Below are 19,866 nucleotides of genomic sequence, written 5' to 3'. Positions count from 1 at the left end.
TTCTCTCAGGATATGGGCAACATTCTGAGCACAATGTTTTTGGCAAAGAGTTCTTAAAGAGTTAGCGTGACCTTCTTAAAGCTTTTTGACTAATGAGAGTTTCAGACAGAAATCCTTTTTTTTTTTTTTTTTTGCCAACACATATTCACACCCTTACATGGTAGTTTTTTAAGCATTCTCAAGCTTCAGTGTCACATGATCCTTCAGAAATCATTCAAAACATTTATTTTTATCAGGTCTGAAATTAAACTGTTTCTGAAGGATCGTGTGAAACTTAAGCTTAAGCTAATTATTTAAAAAACATTATACAGGTCTCAAATGTCACTTTCATCAGTTAAAATTTTTTAACCATAGCTATATATATCTTCCTTCATTAAAAAAGTTTAGTAATAGAATCAAAGGTAAAGGATTCCTTTGATTGATTCAAACAGATCATATTTTGAACTGAATCAGTTCAAGAGAGTCATTGGTTTCGTTAATCGCATCAGAATCGAAACAACCCCCGATTGATTCTTGCAGGACTAGTATTATATATATATATATATATATATATATATATATATATATATATATATATATATATATATATATATATATATATATATATATGTGTGTGTGTGTGTGTGTATATATATATATATATATATATATATATATGCCTATTTATCACATCTCATTCAGCACAGACAAACCATTTGATTTAATTTTGCCTTTGAAAATGAAATGCTGTTAATGTATACATAAGCAAATGGAGGGGAATTCATTTTGAACAAACCATTAGCATAAATGCTTTTAGTAACGATTAAGTGGTGTGGAATACCCTTAAATAGATTATGATACTTTTCTCCAAAAAGAAAACTCATTCTTTTAGCATTATCGTTATATATTATGCCACATCTCCTCTCAATTAAAAAAAAGGAATGATTACAGTAAATTCTGTTTATTGTAAGAACTAAACAATGATATATGATCATTGGCTTTAAAACATTATTGGTCAACTTCAGAGATCTTCAAGGTCACAAGGCATTTTTGTGAGTCTCTGTGAGCTCTTTAAACCCTCTGAAAGGGTTTATTCGGGCTATAAAAGTGCATGAGATTTGTGGCCTGAAAAGCATTGTTAAAGACAGTTCAGGTAATGGTCAGTCTCTCAAAGGAATTATAAAAATCATCACGCTGTACTGAACACTGAACCAATCTTCACATCCTTAAAGTAGAAGGTGAAAACAGGGTCAGACACATCCGTTTGCATTTTTTAAGTTTTAAAAGTGTAAACTTTATCAAATTAAATTATTCTTATATTATCCATAACATATTCTTTCAACCATGTCAGGTCATGTTATTTTTTATTTATTCCAGTATTTGTTATGGATTTCTTAATGGGGATTATACATGCCCATTCATAACTCACCATGCTATTTATGTTATTTTTTTAATAAAACAAGCATTTTATTGCTTTGAAAAAAAAAAATACACTTTGGAATCCCAGACATAATCTCGCTCTCTCTCTCTCTATGAATGAATGAGGGGTACTGGGGGGCAAAAGTTGGAACAAGAGCGCAATCTGATCATTTCTATCCTCTTTATACCCTCCATGAAAAGGTTTAATTTTCATAAGTAGCCTCCCCTGGAAATGGCCCTTGTACACAGGAGTTATAAATCTCTACAATGCATTTTTACAAAAGGCATTTCTGAGGACACAGTCACAGCCTGCATCAAATTGATTGACAAAAAGACAAGAGACAGATAGGGTGAAATTACAGCTTATAATGTATTATTAAAAGCAATATCAGACAGATCAGTTATAAAAGACAAGTGTACAAAATTAAAAATGTAAATTTCCCTCAGGACATAAAATATGTACCTCTTATTACTTCGATTAGAGTTTAGTGCCCTCTGCTGACCAACATCAGGTTTGCGTTCTTTAAAAATAGTACCAAACAGGCGTTTAGTTAACTGGAAACTATCCAAAAATATTTGCAAATAGGTAAGATTTTCGAGTTCCAAAAAAAATTGTAAACATTTAATTTAAAGGTCTATACGAAATTCTAAGGAGTAGTCTTCAATAATAAATTTGATAAAAAAATAATAATAATAATAAATTTGATAGCCTATAGTGAAATCATGAAATATGAAATCCTGATCATTTTGTAAGTAAATCTTTCAGATTTCACAGTTTGTAAAGTTTTTAGAAGATTTCAAAAATATCTTTGACAGCATGTTCTAAAATATGTATTTTATTATATGATTTTCTTAGTCCTTGATGCCAAGCTCTGTGGCAGCAATTTCAGTGATGTTTCTACCCTTCATGTGTTCAGGTGTTTGACAAGTGATTTTATCATCATGAAATTTTTTTTTATTCATACGCAGCCAATGCCATAGATATGCCAAACTAGAGCTGCAGTGCCATGGATTACCAGACAGCACAGCATACAGACGTCCATCCAATGTACCTGGAGTCAGGTTTTGCAGATAGTTGTTTCTGAGGTCAAGAAAAACAAGTTCGTCCTGCTTGAGGAAAATTCCAGCAGGCAGGTTCTCCAAACGGTTGCCACTCAAGAACATCTGGCGAAGGTTTGGATTTCCAGTGAATGCTGATACATCTAAGGACTTCAGTCTGTTGTTTTCCAGGTACAGAGCCTCAAGTTTGGGCAGAGAGGTCAGAGCTCCAGGAGTCAGTTCCTCCAGCTGATTATTTCGGAAGTCTAAGCTCTCTAGATTGTTGAGTCTTTGCAGGAAAGCCACGGGCAGCTGGGTAAATTTGTTAGATGACAAATCTAACCTCTGGAGAGAGCTGTTTACAGGCAGACAGTCAGCATCTATCTCAGAGAGCTGGTTATCTGAGAGTGTGAGCTCCACAAGAGGAGAATGATGAAACACTTGCGATGATAAAGCTGTCAGTTTGTTACCTATTAGGACAGGATCATATTATTAACCAATACGCACAAACACCCATGAACAAGTGTGCTTGTTCTGATTCTGCAGTACTTTGAAGAAATTATTTGAAAGATCCGTTGTTCAATGAATCAATCAGATATTCATTCATGACCAATTCAATTGAGTGAGTGAGAGAACGATTTAAAGGGATAGTTCACATAAAAGTTTGTCATTATTTATTCACCCTCAAGTTGTTCCACACCTGTTTTCTTTATGTTGATTTCCATAGTATTATCATTCAGGGTTGTCAGCGTTTTTTTATTGGACCAGCTGGGGAAATGATTCAGTGATAATTGTTCCCGAATGATTCAGCGTTTTTTAACAAATCGGTTGAGAAATTGATTTAATGATTGATTTTAATTTATAAACTAAAAGGTTGGAGAAATTATTCAATGACTTAGTTTATTGTTTCATTCTAATTAAGTCAGCATCTTTTAATAAATCACTATTGTAAATTGAATGAATCAATGACTCACCATAAAGATTGAATTTAAAATATCATACAGCCAACACAACTATTATGTCAGAAATAGCAGTATGCTAGTATGCTTTTACAAATTCAGCCACGGTGGTACGAAGTAACCCTTAGAAAGAGTCCCTACTATTAAAGAAATATTCCCACTAATGCACAGCTAGACTGATGGTCTCTATGGGATGCACAGACAAATTGATTCAATTTGAAGAATGTAAAAACCAAACACACACACACACACACACACACTGATTACCTGTAAGGTCAAGCACATGAAGATTAGATAGGCCCAAAAGGAGGTCCGCAGGTAATGTACGCAGCTGGTTTCTGATCAGACTGAGCCGCCTCAGATGGGACAAGATCTTCAGGTCATCAGATGTTATGGAGCTTAAATTGCTGGAGTGTATGCTCAGGTCTGTAGTGTTACCTGGGAAGTCCTTGCTGGGTAACTGTTTGAAGTTAACAGACACACAAATGACTTGGACCTCATCGGAGCTGAAGACAAGTCTGCATTTTCCTGGGTGCGAAACACTCTGCGTATAAGCAAAGCAGTGTAGCACAGCAAGTATTAGAAAATAATAGCTGTACATATTTATGACAAGCTACAACAGAAATAAGATTATACAGAGGATCATAATAGAGACCTCAATGTCTCAGTCTGCTTTTATAACCTGAATCACATATTACGTTGGTCAATATGCAATCAAGGATTTTCCAGGTCAACATTTGGTTTAAACTCTTGTGCAACATTGGACTTTTATTAATCAATTTTTGTGAATCATTTACAACAAAGAAAAAGCATGCTTTTTAACTCTTTGTAAACAACAATGGCAACATATGAATTTTTTTTCCATGTTAATTTTTACAGTGCCTCAGTAAATATCATCTAACAGTTACCCACATCTTTGAATACTGCAATTTATAAAAGCTTTATCTTCTTATAAACAAGTAATGATGATATGCTAATTTAATAGATTAATGTAACCTTTCTCCTAGGAAAAAAAAATCATAGTTTCCTGTATAAATGCCCCAGACAAGTTTTGGATCATCACACATAGGAAGTTCATCAAATAAAGTTTTTTTATTATCAATTTCACAATTTTTCAATGGTTTGTCAGTGGTAACATGGCAAAATGATAAAACACAGAAAATGTTTGGACTGGAGGTCTTCATGTTCCACTATGCATACAGATTGTGTTTAATTTTTGTCACAGCAATTAATAAAATGTGCTACACATTGCATCATTGCATAACGTAATATCACTCTTTAATAATGCATATATTTTGAGCAAATAGTTCTGGCAAACAACTAAGAAATGCTCTTTGAAAAGCAGTTTTCAAAAGTATTCTTTCATATAATGCATGATAAAAATATACTCTGTCACTAAATATTAATCTGATTTCCTAACAAAAATAGATATAATATTGAGTATATAAATTCAGATGATCGTGTAATTGCAGAGCCTATATATTCGGTTTCAAACACACACTCAGACAAACAGTCACCCTTATTATCAACCTTGCAAGGAGAACAAAAAGTTTCAAATTTTCACTTCAAAATGTTTTTAAAAAATTATATAGTTTACAAAGACAAAACACTCTTAAAATGGCTTAAAATTGAAACTACACCCTTTAAGTGATTTATGGCTTGTTCGGTTTTAAATTTTAGACCGTCCCATTCCTCAGTCATTTATACTTGTGGAGTTTGGCACACGGATGTCCTGCAATTTGCCAAAATGAACACTTCGACATTCTCCGCTTTCATAAGTTCCCAAATGGATTATCACTTATCCAACCTTCACCAAAGTTAGCTGAAATTAAAAGAGAGGGGAGATGTTTCAGGTTAACGGAAAAAAATAAATGATTATCCCATTCGCTATTCAACCACACACAACAGCTTTACCACCACACCATCAGTTTTCAGATCTGCCTCATTCAATCAAACTAAGCCGGGCTTAAATTCAGCCAAACACTTACACACTCACATTAGTGCATCAAACACAATATCAATATCAAAACTTGACCTAGTTTTAGTCCCTCACACTGAAAAACAAAAACAAAAAAACGCACTATTAATGACATCAAAAAACGCTTTAAAGCCAAAGCATAAACAAACAGACACAAAAAACATGCTAAGGCACCACTTGTGGTTTCACCACACAAAACTCAACTCCTCAGAAGTCTAATACATCGTCATCATCCATTTCAACATCAAGAGACCAACCCCAGTCCTTCAGGCCCAACTCAAGCAATCTGGAATAAAGAGGAGTCATTTGGCCTCATGTAACAATATCAACGGAAAAAATGATGGCCACCCATGTTTAACTTAAAGTATACAGATCAATGCAGTTTTTGAAAAAGATCACTCTTTTCTTAAAGTTCTACAAAGATGTGACATGCTGCTCTTTATTTATACTTAATTGTAATTTAGAATAAGATTTGACTATTGCATTTTTGGGCAGATATTTGCCCCAAACCCTCATGATAGTTTTATTATTTTTTTCTTGAAAAGTCTGATATTTAATCAGATACTGTGTTAAAAAAAGCTCAGTTAGAATTAGATGCCAGTGTTATGGAATTAAAAGAGAGACTGCATTGTTAGTGGATTTTTTTTTTAGTATTTACATTCAAGCAAAGAAGATCTATTCCATTTTAGATGCATACAGAGAACAGAACAGACAGCCAAATATCTGAAGGTGATGTTTTAGGGCAGCACAGACGAGCAGAAAACCTGGGCGTTAAGCAGTGATGCAGTGTACTTACTGTCCACGTATAAGCACAAGTGGGGAAGGTGAAAGGTCAAAGGTGAACAGGTCAATGAAGAATGATACGGAGCATGGGGCCAGGGCTATAAAAGGTTAGCAGTATAATGTAAGCTACTGAGAACCTGTGCAACAGCCAAATCTAACTTCTTGTGCAAGGTTAACATATGACAGAACTATGATCAAAAGCATCTATATTTACCTTGATTGAAGCTGCAGTTCACCCAAAAATGAAAATGCTGATAATATATATATTTACTTTCATTTTGTTTCAAACCCGTATGCAATTTTTTTCACCCACAGAAAAAAAGAGAATTTTAAAGAATTTACACTGCTTTTCCCCCAAAGTGACCACAACTGGCAAGCTCCAAAAACTGACAAAACAGCATCAAATTACTGTAAGTAGTCTATACAAGTTTACCTTTGGGTGATATTTTCTTTTAATTGAGCAAATGATTGTATTTAAAGCAACTTGCAAATAGTTTCAATATAAATATAAGGAGCGACAACATTAGCAATGCTCCAACACTTATTCTCATAAGTTAAGCTAGTACAGAAGTGTAAGTAGGAAACAGTAAAGAAGATTTTAATGACTACAGAAAGTGACTTTGTATAAATGGATATAAATTTCACTTTCAAATCTTCTGTTTCAAAGAATGATAAAATATCAGCCTCCTTAACACACAATTATAGGCTAAAAACTAAAAGCATGAGTTTGGCCCAAACATAATATAATATTAACGGAACTATAATATGTTATTAACAGAATCTGGGAGTGTCAATACAGGTAAATTAATTAAATCACAAAACATTCTGCAAATCCAGAAGTTTCAAGAACTGTATGTTCTTCTGTACAGTTCTTCTATACTACATTTATTTTTTTAGCAGTTTAGCAGTAAGATAATTAAAATTAACATAAATATCAGTTATTATTCAAATTAAATATATACACATTTTATATAATTAAATAATAATATAATATAATTCCCCTTGTAGTGGGCCTCACCTCCTGGCTGAGAACCACTGCTTTTATAAATGCCTGTTTTTTAACCTCAGTTGACTGCGTGTAACATAATTCTCCCTCAAGCTCGTTTGTAAGTAGCGGCTGATCTGTGAAGCGGTTCTCACCTGCTCTTGGGTGAGGGCTGCTGTCGGGTGGAGTACACTTTGACGGCTCCTCTGTGTGAAAGGCTGGGAGATGAACGGGCTGACAGGTGAGGAGAGGGATGAGGGGACAGGCCAGTTGATAATGCCTCGGAGGAAGGAGAAGCTATAGCTATGCTTGAGGAGTGGGCTATAGGTTTACGTGGGACCCTCTTGAGTAAGCGGCTGACCCATTTCTGCTGCTCTTCTGTGGAGTTGGCCAGCAGCAGTAGCTCTTTCGCCGTGGACATGTCATAGTTCACTGGAGAGTCAAAAAATGAACCATACAGGTCAGTTTCAATTTATATTTACATTTATAATGTTACTAATGATAAAAAGAATATACATAGTAAATATAAGCAGTGCAACTGTTTTCAGCATTGATAATAAGAAATGACACTGAAGACTGGAGTAATGGCAGCTAAAAATTCAGCTTTGTTATTATAGACATAAGATACATTTTACAACATTAAAACTGAAACATTTTTAAATTGTAATAATATTTTACAATATTACTATATATTTTTTAATAAAATACATGCGGCCTTGGTAAAAATCTTACTGACCACAAACCTTTAAAATGGTAGTGTAAATAAAATGTAATAATAGTGATAAAATTGATAGCAATTATCTTTTACAAAAAATTATATAGTTATAATTAGAATATTGTTTAATGAAAATGTGGTTCTAATATATTAATAATTAATTATTTATATTATAATAAAAAAGTCAAATTTATGACACCTTCTATATTTTATCTTAGTACCAAAAATGCTAATTTCAAATGTGTATAACAAGCAACAATCTGAATGTGCAGTGATTTGTGAGTGTGACCTCCTGACCTCTACATGGAGCTAGGACCTCTTCTTTGCGATCTATGTGGTCTTTATGGCATTTGATTCGGCAGCGTCTGCACTCCAGGGCTGGTGGGGGCTTGAAGACGTGCCACAGAGGCCTCGGACATGCTTCACAGCTAGAGGGGAAGTGGTAAAGCGTGAGCACGAACTCGTGACCTTTGTGTGGGATAAATGACGACCTTTCAGCTGCTGCTAAAGCTTCCACAGCAAGCTCCTCTTTCTTGCTCTCTCCCTCATTAGCATATAATATCTACAGGCAGAACAGAAGAAAAAAATGAGGTTTGGTAAGGTTAATCTCAAAGAATGATAAAACATTTCCTGGAGGGACAAATTAAGCATTTTACCTGGAAGATGCGTGGGATTTCCCTTGGATCTGCGCGGTACACGTCTGTCTGAGTGACAGGTCTCACATGGAAGAGTTTGCTAAGAGAGGAAATGGAAGGCATAAAAATAAATGGGCTGGCTACTGATAAGCAAGAGAGCAGTAAATCTTTAAGATTTATGTATTTGAATTTCATATAAAATTCCCATGCATTTGGATTACTCCGTTTTAACTAATAAATTAATGTGGTGCATATCTGTCAAACACATACAAACATACACATATTTGTCCACTCTTTTAAGCAATCTGAATAAATGCTTTCTACATGTGTGACCCTGCACCACAAAACCAGTCTTAAGTCGCACAGGTATATTTGTAGCAAAATACATCGTATGTAGGAAATTTAGTAAAGATCATGTTCCATGAAGATATTTAGTAAATTCCCTACCATAAATATACCAAAATGTAATTTTTTATTAGTAATATGCATTGATAAGGATTTAATTTGGACTACTTTAAAGGCGATTTTCTCAATATTAAGATTTTTTTTGCACTCAAATTTGCACATTTGTTTCAAATTCCAGATTTTCAAAAAGTTGTATCAAAACCAAATATTGTCCTATCCTAACAAACCATACATCAATTGAAAGTTTATTTATTTATTCAGCTTTCAGATGATGTATAAATCTCATATCTCATTAAAGTCCAAGGTCACATATATGATTATTTAAATAAAATCTAAATAGATGCAAATAGTTAATAAAAACAATTCCATTAATATGCCATGATGAGGGCAGACATCTTAACGGTTTTATTTATCTATAACTGACAAATATATATCCCTTTAAGTTTATTAGTTCATGTTAAAGCGCTATAAAACTAATTTTACATACATTTCAAATACACAAATCTTACATTTAGGCCTAAAACTTTTTAAAACTCACTTTATGTCCAGAATCATGAAGGGACTTGACTGCTCTCGGTCTTGCTCCGAGTCATAAAACAGGATCTTCTTGCTGCTTACCACCACATACTGCAATGTGATAGACACAAAGATAGACAGACACACAGATTATTAGAGAGGGTGTTTTTGTTGCCAAATGTGAGTGTCTAGGTTTAAACCTTTACCTTCTTTTCCCATCCAAACCGTTTGGTATTCTTGCTAGGCATTGCGAGCCATCCTTCCAGACTATAATCTGTGGTAAAAGAAAAACAGAAGAGGGTTTTACACATTTGATTTAAGATTACAGAGCCACACAGGTTTTGTCAAACTGAAAATGACAAGGCAGACTAATTTTTCTTTAAGAAATCGGAGGCAGAATGTAAAACTGTACTCTTGGAAGCCTCTTGGAATAAAAGGTTTTTAGTAGTGTTAATGGTCTTTCAGAAAACACGCAAGGCGATCAGTGTGATTATGTGAAAAATTGTCATCAAATCTAATGAGCACCACTCCATGTCAAAAAGTGTGGCTGTGTTTCAAAACATAATGCAGTGGCTCCCAACCTTTCTGTCTTTGGCAAAGTTTTTAAGATCTTGTGTGTTAAGTCATTAATTACAATAAATAAATAAATAAATACATTCTTAGTTATTATTTAATTATTTATTTTATTTTTTCAAATCCCTAATGTTTTATAGTAATTATTTTTACTGGTTAAACAAAGCCAATTGTTTAGGTTAAACCGGTTTTATAGAATAAAAAAAACAAACAAAAAACAATTCTCTGCTTGTGGTATGCATACACATGGTTGGGAATCACTGACCTAGCGAGTGGCCTATCTAGACAGCATTTATGGATTTCATAGGCATTATGCCCCAAAATGCTGTCTAGGTGTTTAGTATTTGAACTCCACACTGAAGGAAGGTAAAGGAGAGCAAGCGGCAGTATCATACGGATTTGTTTCCGTGCAGGGTCACCTGCACACTCTTGGTCAGTAGGCTTCTCGTATGTGAGGGCGGGCCTTTGCTCCCACTCGACTTCCTCATCCTCCTCTTCCTCGGAGTCGGAGGAGAACCGAGGAACGATCCGGCATGGCCGGGTATCAATACACACTGACTTGGAGCTTCGTTGGTATGTGAAGGACATAGACTCCGAGGTGTGTGAGTGTGTGATGCGCACTACAGCGGTGAGAGTGGGAAGGAGTGTAAGAAGAGTGAAGCAAAAGAAGGAGAAGATGCATAAATCTAGTATGCCATTTTGACCAGGGGAAGAAAGTAACATTAAAAAGAAGTCAACAAAAAAGATAGCTAGAGAGTGAAATGGAGAACAGGTAAAAGAGAAAAATAGTGGCAGTTATGTATTGATTATGTGTTGTAGAGTCAGTGGATATCCCTAATATAGATAGATAGATAGATAGATAGATAGATAGATAGATAGATAGATAGATATGCCAGGTGTTTTTAAGTTTAAGAAAGTATAGCGAGTGCTTCTTTGAAAACAGTTTTTGATTTGTTATATTCTATGCTTATATATTATTATAGAATGATTTGTGGTTGCAACATTTTTTATTGCTCAAAATGAATTAAAAAGTGGTCATCAATTATGGCATGAATTACCACATTATACGGTTCTGTGCTTGATGGGTCATAAGCTGGATAGTTACCTGGATAAGCGTCATCACCGTCCAGGTCATTGCCGGTGCTGCTGATGCTGCTGGTTTCCAGAGAATGGATGCTCAGAGAAGTGATCTGACAGCGCAGACGCTCAATATCACTGTCTTTACTGTCCAGGGCCATCTGCATCTCCAGTCGCACCTGAGACTCCTCTGCTAACGTCTGCAAACAGAACAACAGATTTATACATTCATGCAGAATATTGGCAAGGTCTCCTGGTGGTTACATTTCCTTTAAATGTATGCTTTTAATGTCACTTACAGCCTGCATTTCGTCCATTTCTTTCTGGTATTTGATGATGGTGTTGTTGAGTTTATCTTTCTCGGTGCGGAGCTGCAACTGGAGCTGTCTGTTCTCCTTCTCCTTCCTGCGGACATCAAAGGTGTTGCCTTGCGGTGTTCTGACATCAGTCTTCTTCATAACTTCAGCCAGCTTGTTTACAGCCTACAATACAAACATCTGATATAATTTACCCGAGGCATGCTAATAACAGCTATTTTAAACTATGAGAACAACGATGTAACATGTATCTTGATTAAAATAAGCCAAACACACCTGAATCTTGAGGGTTCGCTCAGACTGTATTTGCTTCTCGAAGGACAGGATCAAAGATTTCCTCTGTTTTTCTTCTTCTCTGGCCTTCTCCAGCTCTGTATATACACATTTATAAATGTTAAGCCCATATATGAACATTATAACATCAAATTCATTCATATTATTATAATATTAACTGGCATTCAGCAGCCTACTCACTATGCTGGAGGTGTTTGAGCTGATTGTTGAGCTCTTCTTTTTCATTAGCCAGGTTGCCAACATCCACAGTCAGTGTGCGGTTCGATTCCTCCAGCTTGCATTAGGTAAAATATTAAAAAAAATTACATAATATTAATTAAAGTGTATGTTGGTGTGTTCAGACAAGTTATTACTTCTGATATTTTATGATATATTTATAAATTAAATACATTCTTATAATCGCTCTTATACTCACAGAGCTGATGGTATTGTCCTTTTCGCTGAGTTCTTGCCGATGTCTGGCGATCATGTCTTTGACCTCCAGCTCCTTCATGATCTTTTCTTTCTCCAGTTCTGAGTATTGCTCCTCAGCGATGGTGCGAGCCAACTCTTCAGAGTCTGCCTTTGTCAGGCTTGCCTCTAGCTGTGTTGCTAATGAGTCCCTACCAAAACACACATGAACCAATTTGTACATTAACAGGAATTTGGTAAACAAAGATGCAAGCATAGATATTGTTATCTGTTCTATTTACCTTACTAGCCTTGCACTAATTGACATTTTTTTGATTTGAGAAAATAGAGATTTAAGCATAATTATACATTTATTATACATAATAAATAAGTTTTCTATTGATGTATTGTTTGTTAGGATAGGATAATATTTGGCCAAAATAGAACTATTTGAAAATCTGGAATCTGAGGGTAAAAAAATTGGAATAATGAGAAAAATCGCCCTGAAAGCTGTCCGAATTAAGTTCTTAGCACAACGTGTCCTCCAACCAATACACTCGTGTAGGTCGTTTGTCCAAATCTCTGAAATGCGACCCATCAGAGCGTATACTACTATTGCGCCCCTATCGGCAAAAGGTCGTTTTCATATTAATGTTTTATACTCTTTTATTTTCACTCTGGTTTGCGTTTTGTGTAGCTCAGTTGGTAGATTATTGCGTTATACGTTGATATGTAATCATGTAATCATGGGTTCGATCCCAGGGAACGGACGTGCACGAAAATGTATATGCTCAATAAATCATAATTTAGCATGATTTCTGTAAAGGGGTTAGGTTTAGGGGTGGGGTTAGGTGTGGTCATTCGAACAAATAAGCCACCTAGTAAAATATGTAGGAAATACTGTGAGATCGGTGTAAAAAGCCCACACATTGCATTTAAATAAACGTGCGTTTTGATTGGTAATGACGTTTTACGTCATTTCATGACGACAGATGCAACAAGATCCTGTCATTATTTTTACGCCCGCTAGAGGGTGCTTAACTTTAAAACGTAAATATAGGTCGTAATAAATGCTATAAACTACCTATATGGTCGTTTTTTGTTGGAGGACAGGCTCTCTTAGCAATGTATTACTAATCAAAAATTAAGTTTTAATATATTTACGGTAGGGAATTTACATAGAAAAAAAGTGAAAGTGACGCGACATTCAGCCAAGTATGGTGACCCATACTCAGAATTTGTGCTCTGCATTTAACCCATCCAAAGTGCACACACACAGAGCAGTGAACACACACACACCGTGAACACACACCCAGAGCAGTGGGCAGCCATTTATGCTGCGGCGCCCGGGGAGCAGTTGGGGGTTCAGTGCCTTGCTCAAGGGCACCTAAGTCATGGTATTGCCAGCCCGAGATTTGAACCAACAACCAGGAGTCAAACTCTCTAACCATTAGGCCACAACTTCCCTTGATTTCCAGGATTACTGGGAGACGTGCGTGTCGCGTTCTTTAACGTTCCGCCTGGAAACAAAAATGTTGTTTGCGCCAAACCCCCTCACAAAAGAAGAAAGCCATCGAGTTTACAACTGTGACAATGAGCACTTATCAAGAACAACTAAACGCTGGATATTCAAAAGTGTGTCAAATATTTAAAGTTTGCAGCATATAATCTTTAAAATATGTCCAAGAGTTTTACACACCGGTCTGTTATTGTGGCAAAATTTCTACACCACGAAACTTGTTGCTGAATGAAACGACCTGTGATTGGTTGTCTGACATGTTGGTAAAACGGCCACATGGGCGGGCCTTGGCCAATGAAAGCTGCCAAGGATTCCAGACCTTCAGCCGTCAGTCTGAAGGCCTCGCTACGCGAGACTATAGCTATATTGAACAACTATGTTGTTCATCCTCTGTACTACTAGGAGGCGCTCTGCCTATGATGTGGAATACAAGAGCAAACAGATGGCTTCAAAGCCTAAAGCCAAAGACGAAAAGCCATTAAACTCACATTTTCATTTTTCAATTTTATTAAAACGTTACACTACATTTTGTTACATTTGGCCCCCTATTGGCTGAAGCTGTTGAAACTAAAAGTTACTTGTTAAGAAACACCGTTTTGGTCATTACATGAGTTCTGCACAGATATATCTATCTGATGGTTCACGATTACAGGTGATAGTGTCAATTGAAAATAACTACGTAGAGCAGTTTATAAAAAAAGTCCAGTCCTTATCATATGTCCTGCTATCCTGTCTCAAAAACAAATACTTGTGTGGAAATACAAACCTCTCTTCCTGCAGGTCCTCTATTCTCTGCTGAGCGTCTGTGTAGAGTTTACCCTTTTCATCACTCTCCTCCTTCAGCTCTCGAATCTGAGTCTTATACAGTTTCTGAAATCAAGGAAAACATTTTCAATTTAAAACAAATATGAGTGCACAGATACACGAACCAATCAAAAGACAGCCCTCCACACATTCACTGACAAAATATGTTAAAGCTTGTCAGACATACTGTGAAGTACTGCTCTGACTCCAACTGGTCCTTCAGCTCTTTCAGTTGTTGGTCAGCTTCTTCTCTCTCCCTGAGTGGACAAAGAGAGCTTTTAATTGTATGCACAATATATGTGTGCTATGTAACATTATGCTTATTAGTGTTTCACTTTGTAAGTTTAGCTATAACTATAACGATAACCCAGTTTTATTCATCATTCTAATTCTATGAGAATAAGGACGTTCACAACACAATGGCACAGAAGAACAATATCATTGTAATTTATATCTCCTCCATCATGAAGCCTGACTCACCTGCGTAGTTCTTGATTTTGTTTCTCCAGGCTGAGTTTGAGCTCCAGCAGATGATTAAGTTCTTGTTTGAGCTGTTTCTCCGATGAGCGCAGGGTGCTGACCTCCTGCCTCTGTACATTGAGATCTGCCTGAAACAGAGTCTTCTTCTGAGTCTCCTGCTGCACACGCACACTCAGCACCTCTACCTGTCACACACACACAAAAGACTGGATTTAATCTTGGACTCTCCACACACCATGTGATGCATTTATGTAATTTTAAAATGCCTTTTATTTTAAGTTTCATGCAGAAATATGTGCCACAAATAGTGTTGAAGTGCAAAAAATATGTTAAAAACAACAAAAATATGCAGGTGTACCTCCTCAGTGAGTTTTTCTTTGAGCGAGCGGAGCTCCTGAAGCTCATGTTTGGCTTGCTTGTAGTCACAGTCTAATACTGAGTTTTCCTTCTCCAGCTGCATCAGTCTGTTTTCCAACTGTTGCTTGGCAGATCTTTCTTCCAGCAGCTTATGTTCCATATCTGTCACACAAACACACACAACATAACCCAACGGAGAACGAGCCATAGGCTTGTACTACAGACTTTGGAAAGATTTACTCAGCTAGACCAAAAAAAATAAAGAAATGGAAAAGTCATTTTGGAATGAGGAAAACATTTTTTTCACACAGGGGTAATGCGCGTACTCTTCCAAAAGAATCATGTAAATCTTGACAGGCAAGATTCTGGTGACAGGCAAGTTTTCTGTTTATTAAATTTTCTTTTGAGTAACAGTTTTATATTTATTACAGGATAATTTTAAGAGAGGGAACTAAGAACCATCCCCAAAGTAAACGAACGGGTAACTGAGATAACCACAAATTTTTTTTCCACTCTTAACCGAGCCCCACTTTGTAATTTTGTTTTCATTTGTAGTGAAATTTGTACACGTTTTTAGAGTTTTTAAATCAGAGGCAACTGTGTAATTTCACCTTTCAGGGCCTCAGACTTGGCCTCCTCAATGGATTGGTTGATTTTGTTGTTGTCAGCCAATCTGGCTTTAGTGGCTTTATGCTCTGCCTCCTCCTGCTCTAGACTCTGCTGAATGGCTTTGAGTTTAAAAGAGAGATCGATCTCCTGATTGCTCTTCTCCTGTGGGTGAAGGAGACAACATTAATATGTGGTTCAAAATAATACACAATACCACACACACATCATATGCTGAGAATGTGAGTCATTTAGTCTCTCAGTAAAACACATACGCACACGCACATGCATACACACACACACACACACACACACACACACACACACACACACACACACACACACACACACCTTTTCCTGGGCAGTAAGATCCTCCTGTAACTGTCTTTTCTCTGCTTCAGTCTTTGATAAAGAACTCTTTACGTGCTTTAACTCGTTTTCCAGTCCAGAGACACGTCCTGAAAATGGAAGAAACATAGAAATAAAAATGAAATTGAAAGAAAGACAGCCAGACAAAATCACAAGAATGAAGCTAAGGTCAGGAATTCAGCTTAATTTTAATGTTAAATCTCAAACCATAAAAACCATAAATAGGTTTCTTCTATAGGCACATTTGGCCCTGTGGTCCTTTAGAATATAAATATACTCATAAAACACTTCAAACTCTTGCTTTTTGTTTATTTATATATATATATATATATATATATATATATATATATATATATATATATATATATATATATATAATTAAAATAATATGACAAATGACCTTGACTTTTCTTTGTTTTCTTCATATCTACTGCATATTTTATCACAATCCTGGCAAAACCATTTGTCATGGTGGAAAAGAATGAGGGACAGTTGTAATTTGAGAAAAATTTACAATAATTAAATTTTATATTTATATTTAACTATTTGTTTAGCTTGGAGTTTTCATATTTTAAAATTGAAGTCTTAGTCTGGGTTACAGACCAATAAAACAAAATCCTTACATAAAAGGCATCTGAAAAGTAGCAAAAATAAATGAAGGCATAGTAAGTTTTAAAGTAGTTAAATCTGTTATTTAAGTGAAATAATAATAATAATCTCTCAGGAGATAAAAAAAAAACACACATGAAAACAATAGATCAAAACTGAAAATACGAAGAGAGATTTCTTGTTTGCCTGTTTTTCTCTGTCCAGCGACACAACGTCAGCTACCTGCCTCTGACCTTAAAATAACGCTCTATTCATGTTTACACTCGCTGCGGGCAGCTCCACCCCAACACAACAACACTGCCCAGCCCAGCAGACAAGAGCCCAGTGTGTCCTTCAGCGAGGAGCTGACACCTACACACTCACACATAAATATTTGCTTTCACTCACTCACTCACACAGACCTGCACACAAGTGTGATCCCTAGAATGTAACACAGTCTCCTTCTAGGAAGCTTGGTAGATGCGAACTCACAGCTACATCTGGGTGATGAACAGAAACAGGCATAGACACACATGCAATGCACTCACCTTGTAGGTCATTGATGGTCTCTGAGCCGAGGCTTCGCTCTCGCTTCTCCACCTCCAGTGAGGTTTGCAGACTCAGTCTCTCCTGTTCCAGACCCAGCCGGCTGCTCTCCAGCTGGGCCAGACGCTCCTGAAGCTCCCTGAGAGAGACCTCCAGCTGCTGGGACTGTCTCAAAGCCTCGCCCTGGGCTTTCTTCAGCCGCTCGCACTCCTCCACCTCAGCCTTGTGCTTAGCATTCAACTCCTCCAACTAAAGACATCACAATCTCTTTTGTACTTTTACTATATCCTTAAAACCAAAACTAATTTACGAAACTGTTCAGAAGTTTGGGGTTAGTAAGATTTTTGTCATGTTTTAGAAAGAAGTCTCTTATGCTCTTCAAGACTGCGTTTATTTCCAGAATTCTTTGATGTTTAAAAGAACAGCATTTATTTGAAATTTAATAGAAATGTAATAGACATTAGGGTTATTATTCCTGTATTTACTGTCACTTTAGACAGAACTGTCAATTTAAATCTTTATTGACTAAAATGATCAATTCCTTTAAAAACTTGTGATCGGTAGTTTATGCTAAAATTATTTTAGGGCTTCAGAACTGTATATGAATATATATACAGTTGTTGACTAGAATTCAACAGCATTTTGTTCCAATAGCGGATTTCTTCACTTAGGGTACTTTAATAACAAATATTTGTATAATTTTATATTTATAAAAAAAATTTTTTAAACTTATTTAAAAAGGCTTTTATACTTATAAAAAGTTTTTTCTTGTAAATATGAAAAATATATTGGGCTGTGATAGGAGAAAGTATTTTTACATTGGAAAATTAACTACTTTAGCATTAAGCACAAACCTCAGTAAGTTTAATGTTTTCTTTTCTATAGCCATTTTTTGCTGCTTTAAATTGGTAAATGTCCTAAAACCTGATCAAAAGGTTTATCAGTTTATCTTTAGGCTATTTGTTATATAGTTATTGTTCTGAGGTTAATGGTTTGATAAAGTTTTGCTCAGGGACCCACCTGTCTTTCCAGGTGAATGTTCTTCTCGGCAGAGATATGAGAGTTCTGGGTCTTCTTCTTCAGTTCGGCTAACTGCTCTTTCAGGCTGCTCACTGCAAGAGAGAGAAATGGAAAATATGTTAACATCACAACATCAGCAGAGCATAACTAATACTTTCTATATGGGAGAGGCTAATACGGAGCAAATCGGGTAGAAATTTTGGGCCAGTGCTTCGTTGAATCAAGAATGTCAGCAAAAATATTGTGCATTAAAGGAACCAATTTCAGAACATTTTGAACAACCAAAAGCTGCACATAAGCTGCACCTAAAGATTGATCCAATATGGATGTCTTCGTGAATAGATTTTTTTTTCCCGCTCCTTGTGAATACACAATGTAGTCACTGTTTTTAATTTAATGTCATTGTTGAGGGTCTATCAAGTGTGTTTGTAATGTTCTCACCCTCATTCTCAAGCAGACGCTTTCTGTCCGTTTCTTGGCCAGCCTTTCGTATGCTCGCAGAACGCTGGTGCTTTAGTAAAGCTTTCTCTTTCTCCAGTTCCCTCAGAGAGTCTTCCACCGCCTGTCTCACATTCACCTGCAACAAGAGAGAAACAAGAAGCTGCACTTTTTTTCTGAACGGTTTGAACCAAAAGCCTTTTTTGGGTGAGTGCAATGTAAAATTGTGTCTTACTTCTTCTTCAAGTTCTTTGGACAACTTCTCTAGTCGCTGATTTGCTGTTCTATTATGACACAATTCAGATTAAATTTGTTGCAAGCGTTTTGAATTTGCTATATGTATGAATATGAACAGAATTACAGTGGGGTCCAAAATCTGAGGTCACAAAAATGTAATTTAAAGAAAAAATAAACATGGCATGAAACTGAAATAATTTTCTCATTTGGATCCAACTGCATGTTTATGAGTATTTGTACCTGCATTTATTTTCCAGTTCCTCCTTTGCTAGCATCTCATGTTTGACTTTTTCTTCCAACTTTTTCAGCCTTGTTTGCAGGTCGCTGGACTGGGAACATTCACAAAACACATGTGAAAAGTCAACAAAAAAAACTGATGCCAGTTGTTTTCCCATTCTATTAAAAGCAGCAATTATCTAAAGAATGTGGAGAAACACTCCAATTATGTTGAGTAACGGCACCAAACGGCTGGGGTAAATTCTGCTGCAGACCAAGTCATAAAAGCATCTATTTTAGAGATCTAAGTGCTAATTTTGTGCCACCCGCTATTATAGAGCCATATTCCCCACACTTTTTGCCTTATGTACACTCACAGCTCTATCAGTAAGGCTCAAGTACCCCTTTATCAACATAAAAAAGAAAAGTAATAATATTTAAAAATAAATGCACCTCTGCCTGGTTTAAGTTATGATCCTCATTGACACTATCAGCATTAGAGTCCTCTTCTGAACAATTATTGTTTCGGTTCAATAGTCTGAAAAAGAGAGATAGAAAGAGCATTATGGAAAAAGTTCCACTCTTCTCAGCAAGCTTGGTCCTTGTTTACTCTGCAGCAACAC

The 19,866-nt window shown here is 36.1% G+C and overlaps 2 protein-coding genes across 6 annotated transcripts in view; both read right to left on the bottom strand.

Annotated features, from left to right (window-relative positions):
* Nucleotides 1–1,752: 1,752 nt before the first annotated feature.
* Nucleotides 1,753–4,106, bottom strand: LOC132106668 (leucine-rich alpha-2-glycoprotein-like). Its single transcript, XM_059512575.1, has 2 exons — nucleotides 3,663–4,106; nucleotides 1,753–2,906 (listed from the first exon to the last, which is right to left on the bottom strand). Exons 1-2 carry the CDS (start codon nucleotides 3,994–3,996, stop codon nucleotides 2,251–2,253), a joined length of 990 nt encoding a protein of 329 aa, XP_059368558.1. The 5' UTR covers nucleotides 3,997–4,106; the 3' UTR covers nucleotides 1,753–2,250.
* Nucleotides 4,107–4,404: 298 nt separating this feature from the next.
* The window catches only part of rock2b (rho-associated, coiled-coil containing protein kinase 2b), a 29,281-nt gene continuing 13,819 nt past the window's right edge, over nucleotides 4,405–19,866 (bottom strand). Inside the window, exons 10-34 of one of the 5 annotated variants that reach the window (XR_009424173.1) lie at nucleotides 19,697–19,781; nucleotides 19,268–19,356; nucleotides 19,026–19,074; nucleotides 18,794–18,929; nucleotides 18,353–18,444; nucleotides 17,335–17,581; nucleotides 16,181–16,287; nucleotides 15,835–15,994; nucleotides 15,225–15,385; nucleotides 14,867–15,051; nucleotides 14,574–14,643; nucleotides 14,349–14,452; nucleotides 12,089–12,275; nucleotides 11,854–11,947; nucleotides 11,656–11,750; nucleotides 11,362–11,544; nucleotides 11,091–11,262; nucleotides 10,405–10,605; nucleotides 9,619–9,686; nucleotides 9,435–9,523; nucleotides 8,513–8,591; nucleotides 8,154–8,418; nucleotides 7,297–7,573; nucleotides 6,170–6,254; nucleotides 4,405–5,217 (exon numbers count right to left, since the gene is read on the bottom strand). Coding sequence is in view for 3 of the 5 variants with exons in the window: in XM_059512572.1 (XP_059368555.1) it covers nucleotides 5,581–5,659; nucleotides 7,297–7,573; nucleotides 8,154–8,418; nucleotides 8,513–8,591; nucleotides 9,435–9,523; nucleotides 9,619–9,686; nucleotides 10,405–10,605; nucleotides 11,091–11,262; nucleotides 11,362–11,544; nucleotides 11,656–11,750; nucleotides 11,854–11,947; nucleotides 12,089–12,275; nucleotides 14,349–14,452; nucleotides 14,574–14,643; nucleotides 14,867–15,051; nucleotides 15,225–15,385; nucleotides 15,835–15,994; nucleotides 16,181–16,287; nucleotides 17,335–17,581; nucleotides 18,353–18,444; nucleotides 18,794–18,929; nucleotides 19,026–19,074; nucleotides 19,268–19,356; nucleotides 19,697–19,781 (3,274 nt within the window). In the remaining 2 variants the exon portion in view is untranslated. Of the gene's footprint in view, nucleotides 5,218–5,577; nucleotides 5,660–6,169; nucleotides 6,255–7,296; nucleotides 7,574–8,153; nucleotides 8,419–8,512; nucleotides 8,592–9,434; nucleotides 9,524–9,618; nucleotides 9,687–10,404; nucleotides 10,606–11,090; nucleotides 11,263–11,361; nucleotides 11,545–11,655; nucleotides 11,751–11,853; nucleotides 11,948–12,088; nucleotides 12,276–14,348; nucleotides 14,453–14,573; nucleotides 14,644–14,866; nucleotides 15,052–15,224; nucleotides 15,386–15,834; nucleotides 15,995–16,180; nucleotides 16,288–17,334; nucleotides 17,582–18,352; nucleotides 18,445–18,793; nucleotides 18,930–19,025; nucleotides 19,075–19,267; nucleotides 19,357–19,696; nucleotides 19,782–19,866 lie in introns of those variants that run through there. The other 4 variants (XM_059512572.1, XR_009424174.1, XM_059512573.1 and 1 more) reach the window with 4 other exon arrangements.

This window comes from Carassius carassius, chromosome 27 (assembly GCF_963082965.1).
Source record: "Carassius carassius chromosome 27, fCarCar2.1, whole genome shotgun sequence".
Classification (NCBI taxonomy): domain Eukaryota; kingdom Metazoa; phylum Chordata; class Actinopteri; order Cypriniformes; family Cyprinidae; genus Carassius; species Carassius carassius.
Note: the sequence above shows the minus strand (reverse complement) of the source record. Positions and strands in the feature narration are given on the sequence as shown.